The sequence below is a fragment of the Cnephaeus nilssonii genome (genome assembly GCF_951640355.1).
Source record: "Cnephaeus nilssonii genome assembly, chromosome: 20".
NCBI lineage: Eukaryota > Metazoa > Chordata > Mammalia > Chiroptera > Vespertilionidae > Cnephaeus > Cnephaeus nilssonii.
In genome coordinates this window covers 43,539,906-43,563,769 of record NC_137091.1, presented here as the reverse complement: position 1 = coordinate 43,563,769, position 23,864 = coordinate 43,539,906, and the positions used below count along the sequence as shown (strand labels likewise).

Sequence of the window (23,864 nt, the reverse complement as noted above, 5' to 3'; positions counted from 1 at the left end):
GCTGCCTGGCACTGTGCTGGGCGCTGGGGACACAGCTGAGACGAAATAGACAAACGCTGCCCTCGTGGAGTTTATACTGTCTCTTTTTTTAAAAAAATAGATGTTTTTTGTTAATCCCCACCCAAGGATATTTTTCCATTGATTTTTAGAGAGTGGAAGGGAGGGGGAGATACAGAGAGAGAGAAACATCAATATGAGAGAGACACATCAATTGGTTGCCTCCCGCACACGCCCAGACCAGGGCTGGGGATTGATCCTGCAACAGAGGCACGTTCCCTTGACCAGAATTGAACCCAGGACCCTTCAGTCTGCAGGCTGGTGCTCTATCCGCTGAGCCAAACCAGCTAGGGCCATACTGTCTCTGTTTTAAAATGGAAAGCCCTTTATCCCGAGAGCCTCCTCTGGGTGAACTGGGATGTCGGGCACCCGAGGAGGGAGCCGAGACAGGCAGGGGCACAGCAGGTAACGCACGGAAGTGGCGGCACAGACGGCCGGCCCAGCTCCCCACACAGCCTCGAGGAAGGGACTCCGCCCGCCCCAGTCACGCGGCGGCGGGAGGCTCGGAGAGGGGAGGCGCTTGTGTGTGTGACCCTTCTAGGAACAGTGCTTCCGACGTGGGTCTCTCCCAGGCCAGGCGCCCTGGCCCCTCCCCCACTCCTTCCCGCCTGCTTTTCCTTCCCGTGGAGAGATGACCTGGTGCCTCCGGACCGGACCCGGCTCTACCCCATACGACAAAGGTTGTAATAGTAACAGCAAATGTGTATCAAGTGCTCGCTCTGTGCGAAGCACCCATGAACTCATTCACACCTAGTAGATCTGTAAGCAACTATTATTCCCATTTTCCAGATGAGGACATCAAGGTCCATCAGTCCCAGGGACGTACTGAGGTCAGCACACGGCCTGGCACATGTTAAATGTCTCTCCCCAAACACCTGCCGGTGAATGAAGAAACCGGCTGCTTAAAGGCACAGGCACTGAAATCACGAGTGAAAGCCCAGCTTGCTGCCATCCTGGATCTCGCTGATGCCATTCCCTCCTCTTCCTTCCGATACAATCCACCCATCCCCGGGTCCCTTTTGAATGAGTACAACATCTCCCCCTCCAGAGTAAAAGATGGCTGGCTCTCCCTAACCTCTCCTGTGCTTATGACGCATAAGAGACAAAAGCTAAATTTCCTAATATGTAAAGAGTTCCTACAAATCAACAAGAAAATGACCAATAACCCAAATGTCAGAATGGCAAAGGGTACGAACAGACAATTCCATAGAAAGGAAAACACAAATAGTTCTCAATCTATGAAAGCCTGCCCAGCCTCATTCACAATAAAAGAAACGCAAGTTAAAACAAGATACAGCCCTGGCCGGTTTTCCCAGTGGTTAGTGTCGGCCTGCAGCCCTAAGGGTGGTGGGTTCAGTTCCCAGTCCCAGGGCATGTACCTGGGTTGCAGGTTTCCCTGACCCCGGTTGGGGAAGGCAAGTGTGGAAAGCAACCAATCAATGTGTCTCTCTCACATCGATGCTTCTCTCTTCTTTTTCTCTCCCCCCCTCCCTCCCTCTCTTCCACTCTCTCTGAAAACCAATGGAAAAAATATCCTCAGGTGAGGATTTTAAAAAAACAAAGAAGATACAGCCTGGCCAACATGGCTCAGTGGTTGAGCATCAACCTATGAAGCAGGAGGTCACGGTTCGACTCCCGGTCAGGGCACATGCCAGGGTTATGGGCTCGATCCCCAATAGGGGGCCTGCAGGGGGCAGCCAATCAATGATTCTCTCTCATCATTGATGTTTCTATTCCTCGCTCCATCTCCCAACCTGTCTGAAATCAATAAAACAAAACAAAACAGCCCTGGCTGGTTTGGCCAGCGGATGGAGCATCGGCCTGCGGACTGGGGGGTCCCGGGTTCGATTCCAGTCAAGGGCACATGCCCGTGCTGCGGGCTGGATCCCCAGTGGGGGGCATGCAGGAGGCAGCCGATCAATGATTCTCTCTCATCATTGATATTCCTATCTCTCCCCTCTCCCTTCCTCTCTGAAATCAATAAAAATATAAAAAAAATAAATTAACAAAATAAAACCTTTGCTTCCTAGGCAAATACAGAAAAAAACTTTTGAAAACAAAACAACACAAAAACCCCACAAGACACAATTTTCCCCCTACCAGACTGGCCAAGTTGAATATATTGCTGAGGTGTGGGAAAGCAGGCACAGGTAAAGGAGAAACCGATTTACACTCCCCGGAGACAACACCTGTCAAACCACAGATACAAGTGCTCAGAGGCAGCAATGTCCTTTCTAAGAACCTAGCCTAAGTGATGGCTGCGCTGTCCCTCCTTGTAGCCGTGCTCATGGCGGGTGAGGACCAGAGGTGACGGCAGCGCCCACAGGGCTGCCGTGAGATAACAGCAGGACACCCCACAACAGAGCCCGCTGGTACAGAAGAGCGAAGCAGCCGTCTCCACGACAAAACTTCAGCTGATAAGAGCAGGGCTCCCATTTCTATAGAAACGGGAGGAAGAGGATCCAGGGGCCACCTTGCTGCCCGTGCGTGGAAACGCAGGGACAGAGGAGGCCAAGTTCCGGAAGGGCTTCTCGTCCGTGTCTTTTGAAATGGGAGCGATCGGCATGTTTTATCAACCCAGACGGGAAAATGAGCATTTTAAGAAGTCGGCTGCGTCCTGCTGTGTGTATCAACCTCCTGCCTGGTGTGCGGGCTCCGCGGGCGGCCCTGGTCTCGGGGTCCGCGGAGCCCCGAGAAGTATCTGAGAAGCGAAGGAGCCAGCGAGACAGAGCAGCAGGCAGGGCAGCCAGAGGCGGGGAGCGAGGAGGGCGCGGGCAAGGCTGGTCCGGGCAAGGACAGAGGCTGCTGGGGTTCATCTACCTGGGGGGCTGGCGCCGGGGAAGCCTGGCCGTCGGGGGTCTGAGGGCCAAGGCCGGCTCCTTTGGCGACGGGGGTGGTCGGGGCTGGGTCTTGGGCAGGAGCTGGGGCGCTGACTATGACCGAGGCGGGCACGGACAGGTGGGGGCCCTCCGCGGAGAGGGGCTGCTGGCTCCTCTCCTGAAACGGGCAGCCCACACAGGGTCACCAGGCTGCCCCGCGGACCTGCAGCCACCCCCGCCCCCGGCCCCGCCCCCACTGACACTCCAGAGAAGGGGGAGGTGGGGACCCGGGACGAAGGCACCCAGAGGCCGCAGCCTGGGCAGCTCCTTCCACTGAGTCCCTGGAGGGCAGCCGTCTTCTAGCTCCCCTCCCCCCCCCTCCCTCCTCTCCACGTCCTGCCCAATGTTCCTGTGATCTCGCCCCAGCACTCCAGCAGGGCAGTCTGTCTGTCAGCCAGTCCCTCGCTCTCCAACCCTGTCTTTCTGTCAACCAGTAGCTCTCCTTGTCTGCCTGTCCCTCTCCCTGTCCATCATCTCAGTCGGCCCCTCTCCCTGTCCATCATGTCAGTCAGCCCCTCCTTGTCCTTCACCTGTCAGTCGGCCCCTCCTTGTCTGTCCATCTTCCTGTCAGTCAGTAGGTCCCCGTCACCCTGGGGCCTCCTTGGGGACCCTGGTGCCGAGCAGGGGTGCCCTCTCTGAGATGCTCTCCTAGCCTACAGACCTCCCCAGCCGCCTCGCTGCCCTCAGCCCCTCTCCACAGCAGAGGCCCTGCCCTCACGACCCCTTCCTGTCCCTCACCCCCCACGCCCACAGCCACCCCCCGCCGCCCCCCCGCCTGGGTACCTGGGGCAGGAACATCTGCAGGGAGTCCTGAGTGAGGATGGCCGTGGCAGTGGCGGACGGGGGCAGCACGATCTTCTCCGGGCTGGACGCCAGGCCCGGGCTGGGCTGGGGGGTGGTGGCCTGAGGCGGGTTGGCGGGCTGGGGCGTGGGGGCCTGTGAGGGGGGCTGCTGCGGTGCCTGCGGCTGCTGGAGGCCCAAAGGCAGTGGGGTGCTGACCGTGGGAGGCGCCGCCTGCACGGTGAGGACAGGCGCGGCCTCCCCGGCGGGGGCGGGGGTGGCGGGCTGCACCAGGCCGTCGGGGGCGTTGAGCATGGCCACGGCGCTGGGGGGCAGAGTGACGCCCTGGAGGACGGTGGTGGCGGTGGGGCCGGTGGGCGCCGGCTGGCTCTGCGTGGGCAGGCTGCCCGCAGCCAGGGACACGGGCATCTGGAAGAGCGCCGGCTGGCCCACCTGGATGGGGGCCGAGAGGATGTGGGCGGCACTGTGGGCCCCCGAGTGGGGGGCCAGCACGGGGCCCAGGCTCAGCGGTCCGGCCAAGTTCTGGTTGGTGAGGATGGGGTTTGCGATGAGCTGTCCCCCTGCGTGCGGGGCCGCGGCCGCCAGGATCTGCCCCCCCACGTTGGCCGGCAGGGCCGAGAGCGACTGGGGGAGCTGGACGGCCGAGGCGCCGGGCAGCAGGAACTGGTTCTGGCCGGGCAGCATGTGCTGGGCGGGGATGACGATGCTGCTGCCCTGGTTCAGGAGGTGGACGCTCATGGGCTTGCTCAGGGCCCCGGGGGGCTGCGGCGGGGCGGCCCCCGTGGTGGTGGCGGGAGGCTGCTTGAAGACGTTCGCCTGCAGGGCCGGGGCCGGGAAGCCCGAAAGCACCACGTTCTGGCCGGCCTTGCCGGCCGCCATGAAAGTCAGGTTCTGGGGGGCCTTGGGCTGCTGCGGGAGGCCCCCCGCCTCGCCCTGGATGGTGAGTGTGGCGCCCGCGGGGGCGAAAGGCTTGGGTGTCAGCTGGTAGAGCTTGGGGGGCAGCACGCCGGCCGGCTTGGGCTGGATGGGCGTGGGCGTGCGGTGCAGGATCACGTTGGGCGCGGGCACCAGCGGCGACGTGCCGAGGCCGGGGGCCACGGCCAGCGGCTGCCCTGAGGGCGCCCCGGTGGCGGCCGCAGGGGCGGCTCCCGCTCCTCCGAACACCGAGTTCCCGTTGAGCGTGGTGGCCACGGCGGCCGGGAGGTTCTTCTGGATGACCAGGCCGGCGCCCTGGGGCGAGACACCCGCCGACGCCAAGGTCACTGGTTCCGAGGGCCGGCCGCCGAGGCCAGGTAGCCACTGACAGGCACCTGCTTGGCCAGGAGCTGGGAGGTGGGCGGGTTGAGCGCCATGACTGGCTGGCCCACGACCTGGATGGGTGCCAGGCCGAGGGTGGCAGCCGTGGCGCCCCCGGGGCTGCCGTTGGGCAGGCCCTGGAGGCCCGGGATAGGCTGCAAGGTCACGTTGCCCAGGCCCACAGGCTGCAGGAAGGGCTGGACGCTCAGGGCTTTGTTGACCACATCCTGGGGCGGCACCAGGGCCTGGTGGGTCAGCACGGTGGGCGGGGCCTGGAGTCCCAGCAGGTCTGTGCCCCCCGGGAAGAGGGCCTGGGGCCCCGAGGCCACGGCAGCAGCCCCCGCAGCACCCGCCTGGCCGGCCCCGCCATCTGCGGGCTGCAGCGTGGGCAGCTGGAAGGGGCCCAGGTCCAGCTCGGCCTCGGCTTCGAGGGTCTGCTCGGTGATGTTGGCCTCCTGGAGGCTCTGCTGCAGGATGTCGCAGGGCTGGTCGGCGCCCCCGCCCCCGCCGCTGCCCCCGCCGCCGCCGCCGCCCCCTGCGGAGGGTGAGCCCAGGATGTCATCCTCCAGGAAGTCTAGGTCCACGCTGGGGGCTGGCTGGCTAGGCTCCGGGTTCAAGTGGTTGCCAGAAGCTTCCTGCACGTGGAGCTGGAGGCCAGATAAGATGGGAAAGGGCGAGATGAGCAAAGGGCCGGCTCAGGGCACGGCTGACACAGACACGAGGTGCCGGGGGCTGGGGGCGGGGGGGGGGGGGGGAGCCGGGGGGGCACAGTCGGAGAGAACATTCCTTTTGGAAGTGGTTGCACCCGGGTTGGCTCCCAGCTCCCCAGGGCTTAGCTGGGAGCCTGCTTAACCTGCCTCCACCCCCACTGCAAACACCAGCAGCACAAAAACCATTTACTAACCCGTCCTACGAGGCCCTTGATTCTCACCCGCAACTCCAAAACCCCAGAGGCTCTGAAAACCATGGATGCTTTTATAACGTGGCGGAAGCAAAACCTGACCGGCACTGATGGGCGCTCTTAAAGGCATCATTTACCCACGTGACGGGACCCTTCTGACGTCTGGCCCCGGAAAGGTGAGCAAGCCTGCTGCTGTGTGCAGCACACACGCCCCTGCATCACCTTTCCGGAATCTGAAAACACCTGCCCCGAAGGTTTCGGATAAAAGATCATGGTTCACCCTGGCTGGTGTGACTCAATGGTTAGAGGGCTGGCTCAAGCACCAAAGGGTCGCAGGTTCGATTCCCAGTTCGCTCCCCACCCCTGGTCGGGGCATGCCTGGGAGGCAACCAGTTGATGTCTCTCTCTCTTCTCACATCAATGTTTCTCTTTCTCTCCCTCTCTCTCTCCGCCTCTCTCCCTCCCTTCCACTCTCTCTAAAAAGCAATGGAGCCCGGCTGGAGTGGCTCACTGGTTGAGCGTCAACCTATGAACTAGGAGATCACGGTTCAATTCTCGGTTGGGGCAAACGCCTGGGTTGCAGGCTCGATCCCCAGTGTGGGGCATGCAGGAGGCAGCCGATCAATGATTCTCTCTCATCATTGATGTTTCTCTCTCTCTCCCTCTTCCTTCCTCTCTGGAATCAATTTAAAATACACACACACACACACACACACACACACACACACACTGAGTGGCCAGATTATTATGATCTCTGAACGCATAATAATCTGGCCACTCAGTGTATATCCTATATAATAAAAGGCTAATATGCAAATTGTCCCCTCGACCAGGAGACCAACAGGCAGGCCGGCCAACTGCCCATGTTCCCTCCCCTGGCCAGGCTGGCTGGACCCCACCCATGCACGAATTCATGCACTGGGCCTCTAAAATACACACACACACACACACACACACACACACACACTGAGTGGCCAGATTATTATGCGTTCAGAGATCATAGTAATCTGGCCACTCAGTGTATATTAGAGGCCCGGTGCATGAATTCATGCATGGGTGGGGTCTGGCCAGCCTGGCCAGGGGGAGGGGACATGGGCGGTTGGCCGGCCTGCCTGCTGGTCGAACTCCTGGTCGAGGGGACAATCTGCATGTTAGCCTTTTATTATATATGATATACACTGAGTGGCCAGATTATTATGCGTTCAGAGATCATATATAGCAATGGAAAAAATATCCTTGGGTAAGGATTGACAAAAAAGAAAAAGAAAAAGAAAATGTTTAATGTTTCTCTATTAAACACAACAGCAGCAGCCCTGGCTGGGAGGCTCAGTTGGCTGGAGCGCTGTCCCGTGCACCAAAAGGTTTTGGATTCCGTTCCCGTTCAGGGCACATACCTGGGTTTCGGGTTCGATCTCCAGTCGGGGCGCATATAGGAGGCAACCGATCGATGTTTTACTCTAACATTGATGTTTTTCTCTCTCCCTTCCCCTCTCTCTAAAATTCAATAAACAAACCCTTGGGTGAGGATTAAAAAACAAAAATAATAACAACCATAAACATAACAGCAGCAGCTGCTACTGCACACAAACCTTAGTTTGTGCCACGTGCGAGTCTCACATTTCTTTTTAATTTTTTAAAAATATGTTTTTATTGATTTCAGAGAAAAGAAGGGAGAGGGAGAGAGATAGCAACATAATGGTGAGAATCACTGATCGGCTGGCTGCCTTCTGCACACCTCCCTATTGGGGATCGAGCCCACAACCCGTGCATGTGCCCTGACTGGGAATCGAACCGTGACCTCCTGGTTCATGGGTCGATGCTCAACTACTGAGCCACACTGGTTGGACTCCGACACTTCTTAAATACTTTCCATGCACAATCCAGGACAGGCGGGTATAAATACGCGTATGAGTATTTGAACAAATATTCCACAGGCAATCATTATGCTCATGGCATGGAATCCAGATATGAAGGTCCTGGGGTGAGTGGCCATCTGACCAGAGAGCTTCCCAGGGTGGTCGTGACATTCACTGGCATCAAGTACGGGAGGTGCTTGGAGCCCAGCCAGGGACCGTGTGGGCATTAAACAACGAGAGCAGTGATGAGAATAATGGTCACGGAATAAGAATATAGGCTCATGGTTCCAGGTCTATAAAGGCAATTACATGAAATGATGTTTATTTGTTGGCTTCTGGATGTAATCATTTATATTACGAAAGATAACTTATTCAGAATATATTATTATAGCTGTGAGAACTAAATGAAAATTACTTTAAGGGTCTGGCATAGAATGCATGTTCAGTGAATGACAGTTATGATGATGAAGAGGGAGGAGGAAAACGGGGGGAGGGGAGAGGAGGAGGGCGGCAGAAGCAGCAGGAGAGGAGGAAGAGGAAGATAAGGACATTCAGTAATGGGTCCAGCACAGCCAGGCATACAGTAGGTGCTCAATAAATGACCCCTGTGGTGCCCACTCTGGGCCTTGTCCATCACCCCACATTCACTTTTCAGATGGAGACTGAGGTCCGTGTCAGTTGATCCCTTTCCCCCACTAGGTCACCCCCCAACAGCCGAGCAGGGACAGGCCTCCAGGACCTGTTCCCAGAGAAGTATTCCCTGGTGAACGCCAGAGCCAGCATCTGCCCCAACTCCCCAGAACAGCTTTGCATCGCTGACCCCCAAGGTCCCCCCCAAAGCCAGGGTGCTCCAGCAGCAGAGGTCCCACCTCCCCCACCCTGCTCTCTGACTGCCTCCCACCCTCCGCCCAGCACAGTGCATCATGGGGATGAGTGTCATGTGACCCCTCCCTCCTGCCTTCGGGGCCTCCCTCCCACCGGCTGCTGCTGTGGACAGCTTGGGAGATGTCTGGGAGCCTGCAGCCCTCCCCCAGCCCGGGAGCCACTTACCCCAGGACCTTCATAGAAGGCACTTTGGGCCTCCCCAGGATTATCCAGGAGGTCGTCACCATCGAGCTGTAACAAGACCCGCCCCCACCCAAGGTCAGAGGTCAGCTGGACGGCAAACCAGCCCTGCTCAAGAACAAAAAGACAAAGACGAGGTGGGGGGCAAGACGACCCCAACACAGTCCCTCAGCCTGGCTTCCAAGGCTCTCCTGACTTCATGGCTGCCGTGACGAGAGAATCCTGCCTCCGCCTTTGCCCACGCCGTGCCCTGCCTCTCCCCCTGGTAACACATCCTTCAGGGCTTGTCCTATATGCCACCTCCTCCCATCGGCTCTCGGCCCCTTCCCACTAAGTCACTCCAAGTAGCCGGCCCGGCCCCCCAGCCGGCCCCACTCTGCACGGCACTGTCTCTGGGAGGCAGGGACTGGCTGGTTTCCGGGAGCGCCTTCAGGACCTAGGACAGAGCCCGGGTCCACACCCAGTGGCTGTCCACGGCCGGGGTGGCCTCACCCATCTCTCCAGCGGATGTCTCTCCGGAGCCACAGACTATTTCCAACAGCCCTCCCTGGGTTCCTGGAACCCACGCCAACCTCCCAATCACAGAAACCCGTATCACAGCCCGCTCAGCTGCTCAGGCCAAAATCCAGGAGGCATTCGAGACACCTCTCTTCCTTGACATCAAGTCTAGGAGCTGCCTCCCACCCGGACCCCACCAGCGCCTGGCCCCTCCTCACCCCTGCCCCGGGGCCCAGGCCCTCGTCATCCCGTTGCACTGGCCTCCACTCCACCCACTGACACTTCTCCTTCCCTCCCTACGCGTGTGGGCTGGCTCGGTGACTTGCTTCTGGTGAGTACAATCTGACAGAAGTGACTGCGTGTGACTGGAGACCAGGTCATAAAAGGCACTGAGCTTCGGCCCTTGGGTGACTCACGCTGGGGGAGCCACCTGCCCAGTCGTGAGGACACTTCAGCAGCAGCCCCAAGGAGACGTCCCCGTGGTGAGGAGCTGCAGCCCCATCTTCTGGCCCCAGACAAGCCCTCAGACGACAGCAGCCCCAGCCGACCCCTGACTGCAACCCCAGAGAGACCCTGAGCCAGACCCCCAGCTAAGCCGCTCCCTGACGCCTGAGCCTCATGAACGGCGAGAGCTCCAACGTGTTGGTTTAAGTCACCAAGCGTTGGGACAACTTGTTACGCAGCCCTAGGTGACTGATACAGCTCCCCGTGGATCCACAGACTCCCACTCTCCCCTGCTCTGCCCCGCTCTCCGGGGTGATAATCGAGCACGGCTTTCTCCTGCTGGATAGCACGCCAGAGCTGCCTGCCGCATCCAAAGTAAAACCTCAACTCCTGGACCCAGGTCTTCCGGGCTCTGCACGACCAGGTGACGTTTCTCGCCTCGTCTCACTTCCTACCAGTCTCCCCTCCGGTCCAGCCCCACCAGCCTTCTTTCTGTTCCTCAACCATGCCAATTTCCCCACCTTTGTACCTGCTCTCGGCCTGCCCGGGGCACCGTGGCACCTCCCTCTGACCCTTCAGGTCCACCTTCAACGTCAGCTCCTTAGAGGGACCCGCCCTCACCTCACTGGCTAAAGAAGCCCCTGCCCCCCCCCCATTCATTTCCTTTCAAACCTCTTTTGTTGGGCAAGTGACACTATTCTTTCCCGTCCTATTCTGCACGGCGCTTTCCACGGTCCCTTTCACTGGCTATTGGCTACTCTGTTGACCAAGGAAATGTGGACGGCGTGAGGTCAGGGATTTGCCATCTCTTGTGCTCTCCTCCGCAACCACCCTGCCCGGCTCACGGAGGTCAAGGGGCAGATGTCTACTGCCTCAGGGAACACGTCAGTTCCCCATTCCACAGCCCCTGCCCCGGACACCTCCTGCCCAACACTCACCTTCTCGGATCCATGTAAGAAGTCATTGAGGGCCTGAGGGTCACTGAAAGAGAGAAGGGAAGAGGCACTGAGGAGGCAAGGGGCGGGTGGGGGAGGGGAGGGGGAAAGAGGGTGGGGGGAGCCAGTTACTCACCAAATCACGTCTAGTAAGCATCTCCCATCCTCATCATCCATTGCCACTGGGTGGGGCGGGCGGGGCGGGAAGAGGGCAAGGGAGAGAGGTTAGACTTCAGCAGCATACCAGGGCCTCCCTTCAAGGACCATTCCAGGGCAGGCCCCTGGGTGGGGTCAGGGGGTCAGGGTTCTGTTCCCCTGGGCATGGGAGGGGTTGGGGTGCCCTCCCCGCTCCCTCTCTGTCCCCAGAATCTGATAACGATGATGATATCACCCAAGACTAAGCGAGCCTGAGAGCCTGACCCTGCGCAGCCCAGTGCTAAGCACTTCACACACTCTTAGCTCATCCTCCCAGCATCCCTCAGGGGGTCCTGTCACTCCCACTGCAGGTGAGTACATGGAGGCTGAGCCCGTCAGCATGCTGAGGATGAGGATGAGGATGAGGATGAGGATGAGGATGAGGATGAGGATGAGGATGCAGGCGGCTAACAAGTGCTGCACAAACGTTAGCTGGTCCAACCCCCGGGACAGGGAGGGATGTCAGCCCTGTCCCACAGCTGAGGGACGTTCTCCGCACCCACCCATCCACCCCCAGCCCACCCAACCTCCGTCTTTCCTAACACCCTCCCTCCCTCCAAGCGTCCACCTGTCCATCCGGCCAAACTGCCACTCGAACATCCGTCATTCTCTCCTTCCAGCACAGCCGACCCAGCCTTCCCTGCCCATCCCTTCCTCCCAGTGATGCTCGGAGGACAGAGAAGCCACACCCAGTCTCCCCCCACCCCCCGCCCTGTGCTGCAGCCCAGGGCCCGCTCTTCTCAGACTGTCGTGGACCCACACTAATCTCACACGCTCGCTCAGCCGGCCCCGCCCCTCACCCACACAGCATGCTCTGAACAACCCTCACTGAGCCCTCCCAGTCCCACTCAGCTCCCAGGAGCCCCACGTGCCAATCACTCTCCCTCCCAGAGTGGGCCCTAGGACGGCCCCAGGAAGTCCCTTCCGCGGCTTTGCTGCATTGAGTGGCTTCTCTCTGACTCCATGTCCCAGCCCTACCTGTCCGTCCCTCCCCCACCCCCGTGTCGCCAGGTCTGTGGCCTCCAAGCCCCTGCCCTTCTCTACCAGCCACAGGAGGGGGGGCAAGGCCCGGCAGGGGATGGAAAGGCAAGTCTGAAAAGAAGCTGGAGAAAGGGGGGATGGAGAGCCTGCCCATAGCAGGGTGGAGGCGGGGGGATGCCCACATGGCCCAGGGGCCCGGCTGGAGACAGGGGCTGCAGGCTCTGCCAAGACGGAATGTTCCTTCCCAGCCCAGGGGCCCAGGTGGGCCCAGGAGGGTGAGCGAGGGATGCACGGGGACCCCCTCCCCACTGGTTACCTGTGCTACAAACGAATCATGAAGGGAAGGAGGGGGTGTCCACTCCAGGTCTACGCGGGGCCCCCAGCAGGGGACTTGGGGAGTGTCCTTTCGGGAGCCAGCTGTGGAGAGAGAACGAGAGAGAGACTGCGAGTGAGAACGTCAGCGAAAGGAGGAAGATGTAGCTGGGAGGGGAGAAACGGGATGGGGGACACGAGAGAGAGCGGAACGGTTGAAGATACGAGGTTAAAGGAGAGGTCAAATCCACTTTATAACCACATAAACCAGCACTACGCATGGTCACATATACACATGTACTGTGCCGTACGTACATATGCACAGGGCAGGAGAGATACATCGGGCACATAATCTACAATAATAGAAGTGTAATATGCTAATTAGACCAGACGTCCTTCCGGACAACCTTCCAGACGAAGCGGGGCTGCGAGGGAAGCCCGGTCCCGGGTGCCGGAGGGAAGCCGGTGCCGGCAGCCGGGGGAAGGAAGGCCCACTCTTGCACGAATTTCGTGCACCGGCCTCTAGTGGTGCATAACACTGTACAACAGCATTTACTGGCACATCAGTCACAAAATCCAGCCAATTCTGGCGTCTGCGGGACTTCTGTTCTAACGCTGCCAGGAACAGTGAATCCCAAATCCCCACTCCCAGGACACACAGGAACTAGGTTCCCACAAGCCTCGTCACTCTTTCATCCACCAATCCATGGCGTCCTTGTGACGCCTAAGGAAGCTGACTTCCTATAAATTGTTGGTCGTTCCCACTGAACACGCAGCCCGCAGCACGCTAACTCGGGCCTGAGCGTAGCCTCCCTGACACGGTCCTTCCTGCCGGGCACATCCCGCCCCCCTGGTCTTAGGGACACTAGGCAGGGCCCTCAGCTGGACACACGCGTGGTGTGCGTTTTTCACGGCTCTGCACACGTCTGCAAGTGACCTGGAAAGAAGCACGTGCATGGAAGAGCTGGGGGTTACCCACGGTAGCGAGCAGGCCAACTCACAAACGCAGAATCCGTGAATCAGGAGGTCCCGCTGTCAGGGACGCTGAGTCACTGATGCGGGCCCACTGTGTGCTGGCACGGGTTTTAAGCAAACCACTCTGCGTATTAACCCGTTTCCCCTCCTCTAAATCCCATCGGGTGGGGCTTTTGTTAGCCCCGTTCCATAGATGAGAGACCGAGGCTCAGAACAGCTAGCAAAACGCCCAAGAGCCCTCCACGGCCGGCGGCCAGCGGCCAGGCTGCCATGGGAGCGGAGTCCCCCACTCAACCCCACTCAGCCGCTATGACACAGAAGATGCTCTTTGCATCGTTTCTCTTTCAAGATCTGACGCAAATATGGCAACAATGTCAAGATAAGGGGCTGGTGACTCGCTCCCGCAGGCTTTTGTTATCGCTTTAGGAATGCCTGCTGATAGTCAGATCCGAAGGGATAAGAGAGGGCGGCACAGAAAAGAGGAACAGCGGCCAGCTCCCCCTCCTCCTCACCCAGAAAGGCTAGAAAGCAGCTGCCACAAGGCCAGTGTCCCCCTGGATTCCAGGCGCACGCCCTGGCCTGGAGGCTCTCACAGGCCCTCAAGGGCATTTCGAGGGAGCAGCCAGGTTCCAAAATCTCCCCTCCTCCCTCCCTCCAGTCCGGGGCGAGGCCTGCGCTTTGTGATCAGCCAGGAGGGGCTGTTACCCCAGCAGCCTCTCCAAACCCACAGGGGAATGTCGCAGGAGGCTCCAGACTTTGAGAACATTTTTTAAAAAATATTTTATTGATTTTTTACAGAGAGGAAGGGAGAGGAATAGAGAGCCAGAAACATCGATGAGAGAGAAACATCGATCAGCTGCCTCCTGCACACCCCCTACTGGGGATGTGCCCACAACCAAGGTACATGCCCTTGACCGGAATCAAACCTGGGACCCCTCAGTCCACAGGCTGACGCTCCATCCACTGAGCCAAACCGGCTAGGGCTACTTTGTATATTTTTCAAACGTTCCATAATAAAGAGAACAACATGTAATGATTAGCAGGCCTGGGCTCCTCTCAGATGTCCCCCAGTCAACTGGGTACCCAGGTTGGCATCTGTCTCCTATTGGGTTGATGCCAAGAGGTCCAGCGTGGGGTGATGGTTCTGGAGTTAGAGTCAGGGGGGGGCTCAACTCCCTGCTCCCCCACGCACAGGCTGGGTGACCTTGGGCAGCTGACTTCGCCTCTCTGGGCCTCAGTGTCCTCAGTTTCCCCATCTGGAAAACGGGGATAACAGTATGTTCCCCCATAGGAGTGTTTTACACCAGGGGTGGGGAACGTCCGGCCCTCGGGTTGCATAAGGCCCATGAAATCATTTGGTCTGGCCCTGCCAAGGCATTCAGAGTGAGTTAATTAAATGCTTGACCCACTATGGCAGGCTAATTTTTAAAAATATGTGTATTTTTATTGGTTTCGGAGAGGAAAGGAGAGGGAGAGAGAGATAGAAAGATCAATGATGAGAGAGACTCATTGATCAGCTGCCTCCTGCATGCCCCACAGTGGGGATCCAGGCCCCAACCCAGGCATGTGCCCTGACTGGGGAATTGAACCGTGACCTCCTGGTTCACAGGTCGATGCTCAACCACTGAGCCACACCGGCTGGGCTAGCAGGCTAATTTTTAAATTGGTAGTTTTGTATAGCCTTTGAATGATGTTATAAATATCCAAATGGCCCTTGGCAAAAAAAAAAAAAGGCTCCCCACCCGTTTTACGTGAACACTGTTAAACCTCACGTATTTTGTAAGTGATATATACTCGTTATACAGGCCTACCTCGGAGACATTGCGGGTTTGGGTCCAGACCACCAAAATGAAATATGGCACATGAGTTGTAATGTTTTTGCTGGTGGAAAATCTTGCCTCTGATTTGTTAAAGAAAGAAAAGGGTGTGTGTGTGTGTGTGTGTGTGTGTGTGTGTGTGGCCTGGCCGGTGTGGCTCAGTGGATAGAGCGTCGGCCTGCGGACTGAAGGGTCCCAGGTTCGATTCCGGTCAAGGGCATGTACATTGGTTGCGGGCACATCCCCGGTGGGGGCTGTGCAGGAGGCAGCTGGTTGATTTTTCTCTCTCATCGATGTTTCTAGCTCTCTATCCCTCTCCTTTCCGCTCTGTAAAAAATCAATAAATTAAAAAAAAAAAAAAAGGGAGGGGAGAGCAACATCTGTGAGGCGCAATACAATGAGGCATGCCGGGACTTACTGTAACTGCCACTGTGAATACCACGCCGTGTGGTCATCCTAGAGCTTTCTGGCTGGACCCGGTGTTGGGGACAAAAGTCCTGGTGCCCTTTGCCATGTGTCACCCTTGAGCACAACTGGGAGGGTTTACCTGTCATCCGCTTCCGTCGTGGCTTATGCACACGGTCTGACGTAAGCTGCCGACACCAAGTCTCCTTGAAGCCTTCCAACCCCCTATGACAGTGATGGGCAAGCTTTTGAGCTTGATGTGTCAAACTTCGCCAAAAAACTGAGCATAACTCGGGTAGTGTGTCACTTTGAGGAAAAAACTAACTCCAAGACTCTAGTCGCAAATGTTTCATCCTCAGGAGCAGCAAATGTTTCATCCTCGGCATGCGGCCACGTGTCATCAGAAATGGCTACGCGTGTCAGTGCTGACACGCGTGTCATAGGTTCACCATCACTGCCCTATGACTACCCCATTTCTCCGGTGAGATAACGGAGGCTAAACAGAGCGGGTGTGGGGAAACCAGGGGCCACACACAGGGATGAAACGTGCCCGCGCCCCTGTGCTCGCGGCCAGCAGGCAGAGGGAGCCTTTAAGGACACAAATGGACCCAACTGGTGAAAAAGAGAATGTGACCGCTGCCTGGATAGTTCTGATATTCAGGAATTGGGAGTAAGATTGTAGGTGTAGTAATGAAACCGTGTCCTTTTTTCCCTCTTCAGAGCCCTTACCTTTTACAAATACATCCTGAAATATTTAGGGGCGAAATGATAGCATGCCTGTGCTTTACTGCAAAATAGCCCAGTTGTGGGTGTGCAGGGGGCATGTAGAATATGCTGGCCAAGACGGTAGCCACAGGTGGCTATATACATTAAAGTTCAAGTTAATTAAGTGAAATTAGGGCAAAGGACTTGAACAGACATTCTCCCAAGAAGATACACAAATGGCTATGAGCACATGAAAATATGACCAACGTCACTCGTCATTAGGGAAAATGCAATCAAAACCACAGACACTGGCCCTGGCCGGGTAGCTCAGTTGGTTAGAGCATCGTCCCAATACGCCAAGGTTGCCGGTTCGATCCCCCGTCAGGGCGCTTACAAGAATCAACCAATGAATGCGTAAATAAGCGGAACAACAAATGGATGTTTCTCTCAAATCAATAAATAAAGAAAAATAGAAAATAAAAATAGATTTTAAAAACCACAGACACCTCCTCACACCCATTAGGATGGCTACTGCCAATAAAACAGAGAATCGCAAGTGGTGGCGAGAATGAGGAGACGTGGAACCCTGTGCACGGCTGGTGGGAACGCAAAGCGGCACAGCTGCTGTGCAGGGTCGGCTGGCGGCTCCTCAGAAAATTAAAAATAGAATCACCACATGGCCCAGCAACCCCGCTTCTGGGTACACATCCAAAGGCACTAGGGCCTCGAGGAGGTATGTGCACGCCCTGTTCACAGCAGCCCAGACGTAGAAACAACCCGTGTCCACCCACAGGTGAACGGACGGATGAGCAAGATGGGGTGCGTACAGACGACGGGACACTATTCAGAGAGGGAACTCTGACACGGGGTACAACGCGGGTGACCCTTGAGGACGTCGCGCTAAGTGAAACGCACCAGTTACAAAAAGACAAGTGCCACTGACTCTACTTGGAGGTCCAAACACACACATACATACACACACATACACACACTCACACACACACACACACAGAGGAAGCAGGATGGTGGCTGCTGGGAGGGGGGTGGGGGGGCGCGGGTTACGGGGGTTGGATTGGGGTTATTGAACGGGTGCAGAGTTTCAGTTTTACAAAATGAAAAGAGCTCTGGAGAGGGATAGTGGGGACGGCTGCACAACTTAACGCCCCTGAACTGTACGCTTAGAAACGGCTAAGAGCCGAAACCGGTTTGGCTCAGTGGATAGAGCGTCGGCCTGCGGACTGAAAGGTCCCAGGTTCGATTCCGGTCAGGGGCATGTACCTTGGTTGCGGGCACATCCCCAGTGGGGTGTGTGCAAGAGGCAGCTGATCGATGTTTCTCTATCATCGATGTTTCTAACTCTCTATCCCTCTCTCTTCCTCTCTGTAAAAAATAAATAAAATATATATAGAAACGGCTAAGATGCCCGGCCGGTGTGGTTCAGTGGTTGAGCATCAACCCATGAACCAGGTGGTCACGGTTCGATTCCTGGGGGCGTGCAGGAGGCAGCCAATCAACGATCCTCTCTCATCATTGATGTTTCTATCTCTCTCTCCATCCAATTAATTTAAAAAAAATTTTTTTTAAGTGGCTACGATGATAGATTTTGTTACATGTGTTTTACCACAGTTGAAAAGAAGGATAATTAGGACTATCCAAGTTTTAAATAAAAATATTTATAGCCCTAATCGGTTTGGCTCAGTGGATAGAGCGTCGGCCTGCGGACTCAAGGGTCCCAGGTTCGATTTCTGTCAAGGGCATGTACTTTGGTTGTGGGCACATCCCCTGTGGGGGGTGTGCAGGAGGCAGCTGGTCGATGTTTCTCTCTCATCGATGTTTCCCTTTCCTCGACACACACATCCTCAAAAGCTTCCGGAAAAGTGACTCCCGGGGACACCATCGGTGTGCAAAGCTGCCAACCCTGAATCGTTCACACGGGAGGAGAAGCTTTAAGAGCCATCACGTGGTTCCCGCCGGACTCCCCGAATGGAGTGGGCACATGGACAGAGCCACAGCCAACCGATGAGGGGCACACACACGAGCCTGAATGAGATTTTGCTACTGTGAGCCCCTGAGCTTTGGGGCTCACTGGTTACTGCACGTCACTCCGCCGAAGCTGACGGCTGCACCTTGGAAAGCCCACAGGGGCCCCCTGATTCCTCCCTCTCAGGCCTTCGCTAACTCTATACCCACTGACCCCTCTCGGGCCCCGGGGAGCTGGGAAGAACGCGGACTCACGTCTCACAGCTCAGGACACAGAGTCTCAGAGGGACCAGGACCACTCCACGGGGCGGAATTCGAACTCGGACCCCGAGATTCTGAAGAGCCTCCTTCCTCACCACCTACCATCAAAGGCAGGAAACGCCATCCCGGGAACCACAGGCAGTTCCGGAAGACAGCCGTGACGCAGCCACGACAGAATGTCCTTCCAGAAACGCGTGTGAATTCCTCCGGCGCTCGTAATGCCACGGGAGTTCTGCGCTGTCATCGGGAGCTGTGCGGACGCCAAGAAGCTTACAGGACAGGAATTAAAGGCCCCGAGAGCTCCAGAAACAGGCAGACTGCAACTCCCCAATGCGCATGTGAGTAACCCGCGGGTCCCTTGCAAGTCATACAAAGCAAGTCGACAGGACCGCATCGCTGGCTGACGGGAGTGTCGGGATGGGAAGATAAGTGGCCACGCCTGGCGGCTGCTTTTCCCAACACGTGTCCCCAGCCCTCCTCCTCTCCCTCCCAGGCAGCCTGATGCTGCTCAGGGTGACCCTGGCCAAGTCCACGGTGTAAACAAAAGGCCGTGGTTCGGAGTCCGTCTTTTACAAACAACAGGCCAGGCCGCTGAGGGCTGTGAAATCAAATCAGCAGGCTGTGGCCAGGATTTTTTTTTTTTTAAATTGATTGATTGATTTTAGAGAGAGAAAAGGAAGGGAGGAGGGAGGGAGGGCTATTGATTTATGCATTCACTGATTGATTCTTGTATGTGCTCTGACTGGGGATCAACACGATGCTCTAACCAATTGACCTACCCAGTCAGGGCCAGATTCCTTTTTTTTTTTTTTTAATTAAATGATATAGAATAGAAAATGGAATGGGATAGAATAGAAAAGATTAAAAGGCAACACATGTTAAGGATCAGCTTGTGACACTGGTTTCAATTACGTGCGTCTGCACGGGCACATATTTCCTACTGTGAGCTGTCGTCAAAACAGCTCTAAAACAATTAGACAAGCCAGCGTCGCCTACCCCTTAGTCAGACGTTCCCAGGCTTCCCTGCGGCTCAGCGAGGCGTAGCTTTCTGCACACAGTAAAAGCCCAAGGGCACAGGGCTGGGTTCTACTCAGTGAGACTTTGGGGGAAGGCTCTGGCAGACTTTGGGAACGTGTTCCTTCCAGAGTATAAAGACTGAACTGCCCTCGCCGGTTTGGCTCAGTGGATAGAGCATCGGCCTGCGGACTGAAAGGTCTCAGGTTTGATTCCGGTCAGGGGCCCATGCCTGGGTTGCGGGCTCGATCCCCAGTGGGGGGCGTGCAGAAGGCAGCCAATCAATGGTTCTCTCACATCATTGTTGTTTCTATCTCTCTCCCTCTTCCTTCCTCTCTGAAATCAATAAAAATGTATTAAAAAAAAAAGACAGAACTGCTCAGAAAGAGAGGCTTTTGCTCCCCGCTATCGGCGTTGAACATAGTTGTGATGACCGGAGCTGTGGCAGCCAGTTTGCAACCATGAGGCAACCAACCCGAGGCTGATCCGGTCCCTTCCGAAGGATGACTATCGAGAGGAGAGAAAAAGGCTGGGTTCTGAACACCTCCTCACGGCTACCTTCCTGGAGAGTCTTCACCCGGACCATTGACGTTCCTGTTAGGGGCTCCTTTATTTACAGTCAGATACAACCTGACACAAATGAGCTCCCACCTCTGGTAACTTTGCAACCCAACCCAACCCAAGGACTCTTCCCCGGGGCAAGGACGGGACTCTGTGAGCCCACTGGGCAAAGAGGCCCGGCCAAATGGAGGGGACCTGATGGTGAGGGAATCTGAAAAGAAGGACCACCATGGTGACGGCAAAAGGAGCCAGAAACTCTTTCCTCCCTCATCCCACTCTCTCTTTGCAGCTCCCCCATCAAGAGATGAGGTCCAGCCCCAGCCGGTTTGGCTCAGTGGATGGAGCGTCGACCTGCAGACTAAAGGGTCCCAGGTTCGATTCCGGTCAAGGGCACATGCCCAGGTTGTGGGCTCCATCCCCAGTGTGGGGAGTGTGCAGGAGGCAGCCAACAAGTGATTCTCTCTCATCATTGATGTTTCTATCTCTCTCTCCCTGTTCCTTCCTCGCTGAAATTAATATAAATATATTTTAAATATATTTTATTGATTTTTTACAGAGAGGAAGGGAGAGGGATAGAGAGCTAGAAACATCGATCAGCTGCCTCCTGCACCCCCCCACCCCCCACTGGGGATGTGCCCGCAACCAAGGTACGTGCCCTTGACCAGAATCGAACCTGGGACCTTTCAGTCCGCAGGCTGACGCTCTATCCACTGAGCCAAACCAGCCAGGGCTAATATCATTGTGGCAGAAGTGATGTGTGTTCCCGAGACTCCGCCGAAGGAGACCTGGCAGCCTGGACTCTCTGCCCAGCTGCCATGTGGAGAGGCCGGGCTAGCCTGTCGGAGGGCGAGAGACACCTGCCCGTCACCGCCATCATCACGGCTCACAGCCGCCCAGGCCCGGACGTAGATCCACCTACTCAGCTGGCCACAGGCACCCAGGTCAGGCCAGACGTGCCCCGTCCCAATCCCAGCCACGGTGGAGCATCCTGTTTTCCAAAGATGCTGCGACCACGTCCCCACCACCCAGGCCTCCCCCGGGCGACCTTTCCGCTCCCCGGGCGTGGAGGGAAGGGGTGCCGGCTTCACCCAGGGCAGCGCACAGACGGGCCACGAGGCGACTTCTGAGCGAGGTTGCAGCAGGCAGTGCAGTCTCTGCCTTGTCCACTGGGATCGGACCTGAAAGCCAGCAGAAAGGAGCCTGACTACCCTGAGGCCACCGTGCGAGGGGCACGCCACAGCTCGTCACCTGAAGAGACCACACGCAGGCACGCTGGCTGACAGCCGAATCGTAAGTCCCCCCCGCCCGGGGCCAGGTGAGTGTGTGGACAGGCCTCTGCCCCGCCTCGGAGTCTCCCAGCCCAGACCCAACATGTGGAGCAGAGACCCACTGGGTCAAATTCCAGGTGAAATTATTCTTCTTCTTTTTTTTGGTTACTCCTCACCAAGGATATTTTCCCCAAGGATATTTTCACCGCTGATTTTTTTTTTTAAAGAACAAGTGGAAGGCAGTGAGGGGGAGACAGGGAGAGAGCGAGAGAAACATCAATGTGAGACACATCGATTGGTTGTTTCCTGCACGCTCCCCGGTTGGGGCCAGGGATCGAACCTATAATCCTTCGGTGCTCGGGCTGACGATCTAACCACTGAACCACCGGTCAGGGTAAATTCCACGTGAAAATCGTTTTCTTTTCTTTTTTTTTTTTTGGTTAATCCTCACCCGAGGATATTTTTTCATTGATCTTTTAGGGGGAGTGGAAGAGAGAGGGAAAGACAGAGAAACATCGATGTGAGAGAAACACATCCATTGGCTGCCTCCTGCACCGGCCCTGACCAGGGCCAGGGCCAGGGAGGAGCCTGCAACCAATGTACATGTCCTTGACCCAGAATTGAACCCGGGACCCTTTGGCCTACAGGGCGACGCTCTGTCCACTGAGCCAAACCGGCTAGGGCCCATGTGAAATTCTTGACCCATTAAACCATGAGCACAATACAATTGTTGCTTTAAGCTACTATATTTGGGGTGATTTGTTAAACAGCAATAGTAACCAGACCAGCCTCTAAATTTGGGAATTGTATTGTAGCGGTAGCTGATACAGCCCTCCTGAGGCTAAGGGCCAAGCCCTGACTCGCCCAAGTCTTAGCCATTCCGCCTCCCTCACCTCTCCGCTCTCGCCTCCTTTCCCCGACCACCGCTCCTGCCCAACCGACACCTCGCCATTTCCCTCGCCACCTACCCATCCACCCATCCACCCAGCCTGTGCCAACACTCAGCTTGCTCATAACTGGCCGCACCTGTTGTTAAAACACTCAAGCACTTCCGTACCGACTGGTAAATAAACGCTGCTCCAAGCCCCAGCACCCCGCTGGCCCGGCTCAGGACCCCCTGAGGCGCCCCAAGACCCAGCAACTGAAGGGAACCCCCTGGCAGAGCAGGAGCCCTCCGCCCTCCTTCCGCTCCACGCCAGGCATGGCTGATGGGTGCCCACGAGCGGCTGCTTGTGATGAACTTGAAATATTGCCTCCGCTGCAGCCATGGACCCGCGAGTGTCACTCAGCTCCTCCTGTATTCCCGCCCTGGGCTGGGCGCCGAGACAAACACGGTCATACATATGATGGCCAAACACGGTCATACCTGCCCGGAGCTCAAGCCCACCAGTAAGGACATCAGTCATACTCGCACGAACGACCGAGTAAAGCCCGCCAGGCTCCCTGTGGCCTCTGCTCCTCCGTGCCAACCCCCTTCCTCACTGGCCACCAGCTGACCTGCCCGAGCACAAGGCTTAGGAGCACCCCTCGGGTGGCTGGAGCCGGGAAGGCCAGGCGTTCCGGGCGATCTGTGTCTGTGCCCCGCGCCTTCAGCTGCCAGCACTTCCTGCTTCGTTGTCTTCTTTGTCACCATAGCCAAGGTGTGCCAAGCTCCCCGTGCTGGGTCCTGTTCTAAGTGCGTCTTCCTGTTTCATTGCATTCGTAACAATCCGATGTGGCAGGTGCCTTTACCCTCACACCCATTTCACAGATGAGAAAACTGAGGCAGAGCTGGGATTTGAACCCAGGCCGCCAGGCTCCCAAACTCATGGGAACTAACTACACAGCGGTAGCAGCCTGGCTGGCTTCCGGGCCAAACCCCAACCAGTGACTTTCTGCAATGCCCGTACAGGTCCCCACCGGCCCGCCCTCTGATAACCCACTGGGGCCTCTCCCCCTTACACTGTCATGAAATGCCACAGAGAAGCAGTTCACTTCCCACCGGCTCAGCCAGAAGGGCGGATCACGATGCTTACAAGTGTCCCCCTCGTGATGTGCTTATTCCTAAGGCGTCTGTAGTGCGCTGCATGATGGCCTCCCGAAAAGATCTGTCCCCCAACCAGAATCTGAATGTGGCCTTCCTTATTTGGGGGGGAGGGGGGGAGAAGGGAATCTTTGCATATATTAGTATAACTGAGAGGAGATGAGATCATCCTAAATGATCTCGACAAGCCCTACACCCAATGACTGATGACCTTTTAACAGAAGACACGAAGGACACAGGGCATGTGAAGACAGAGGCAGAGATCAGACTGATGCAGCCACAACCCAGGGAACGCCTGGAGCCACCAGACGCCGGAAGAGGCCACCCAGGACCCTTCCCCAGCTCCTCAGCGAGCACGGCCGGCTGCCCTGCGGGCCTGCCCACGCCTTGCCGCTGGGCTTCTGGCCTCCAGGGCTGAGAGGTTACATTTTTATGATTTTAAGCCACATTGGTTGTCATTGTTACGGCCCTGGCCGGTGTGGCTCAGTGGTAGAGCGCTGGCCTGCTCACCGAAGGCTCATGGGTTCTATTCCCGGTCAAGGGCACGTACCTGGATTGCAGGTTCGTTCCTGGCCCCTAGTCAGGGCACCAATCAATGTCTCTCTCTCACATAGATGTTTCTCTGTTTCTCTCTC

The 23,864-nt window shown here is 56.8% G+C and overlaps 1 protein-coding gene across 1 annotated transcript in view; it reads right to left on the bottom strand.

Annotated features, from left to right (window-relative positions):
* BICRA (BRD4 interacting chromatin remodeling complex associated protein) overlaps window positions 1-23,864 on the bottom strand; it is a 75,819-nt gene that overhangs the window by 10,044 nt on the left and 41,911 nt on the right. The window contains 7 exon segments of the mRNA XM_079800758.1: window positions 2,878-3,054; window positions 3,720-5,008; window positions 5,011-5,680; window positions 8,841-8,906; window positions 10,736-10,778; window positions 10,869-10,914; window positions 12,225-12,325. Coding sequence (XP_079656884.1) covers window positions 2,878-3,054; window positions 3,720-5,008; window positions 5,011-5,680; window positions 8,841-8,906; window positions 10,736-10,778; window positions 10,869-10,909 — 2,286 coding nt within the window. The 5' untranslated portion in view covers window positions 10,910-10,914; window positions 12,225-12,325.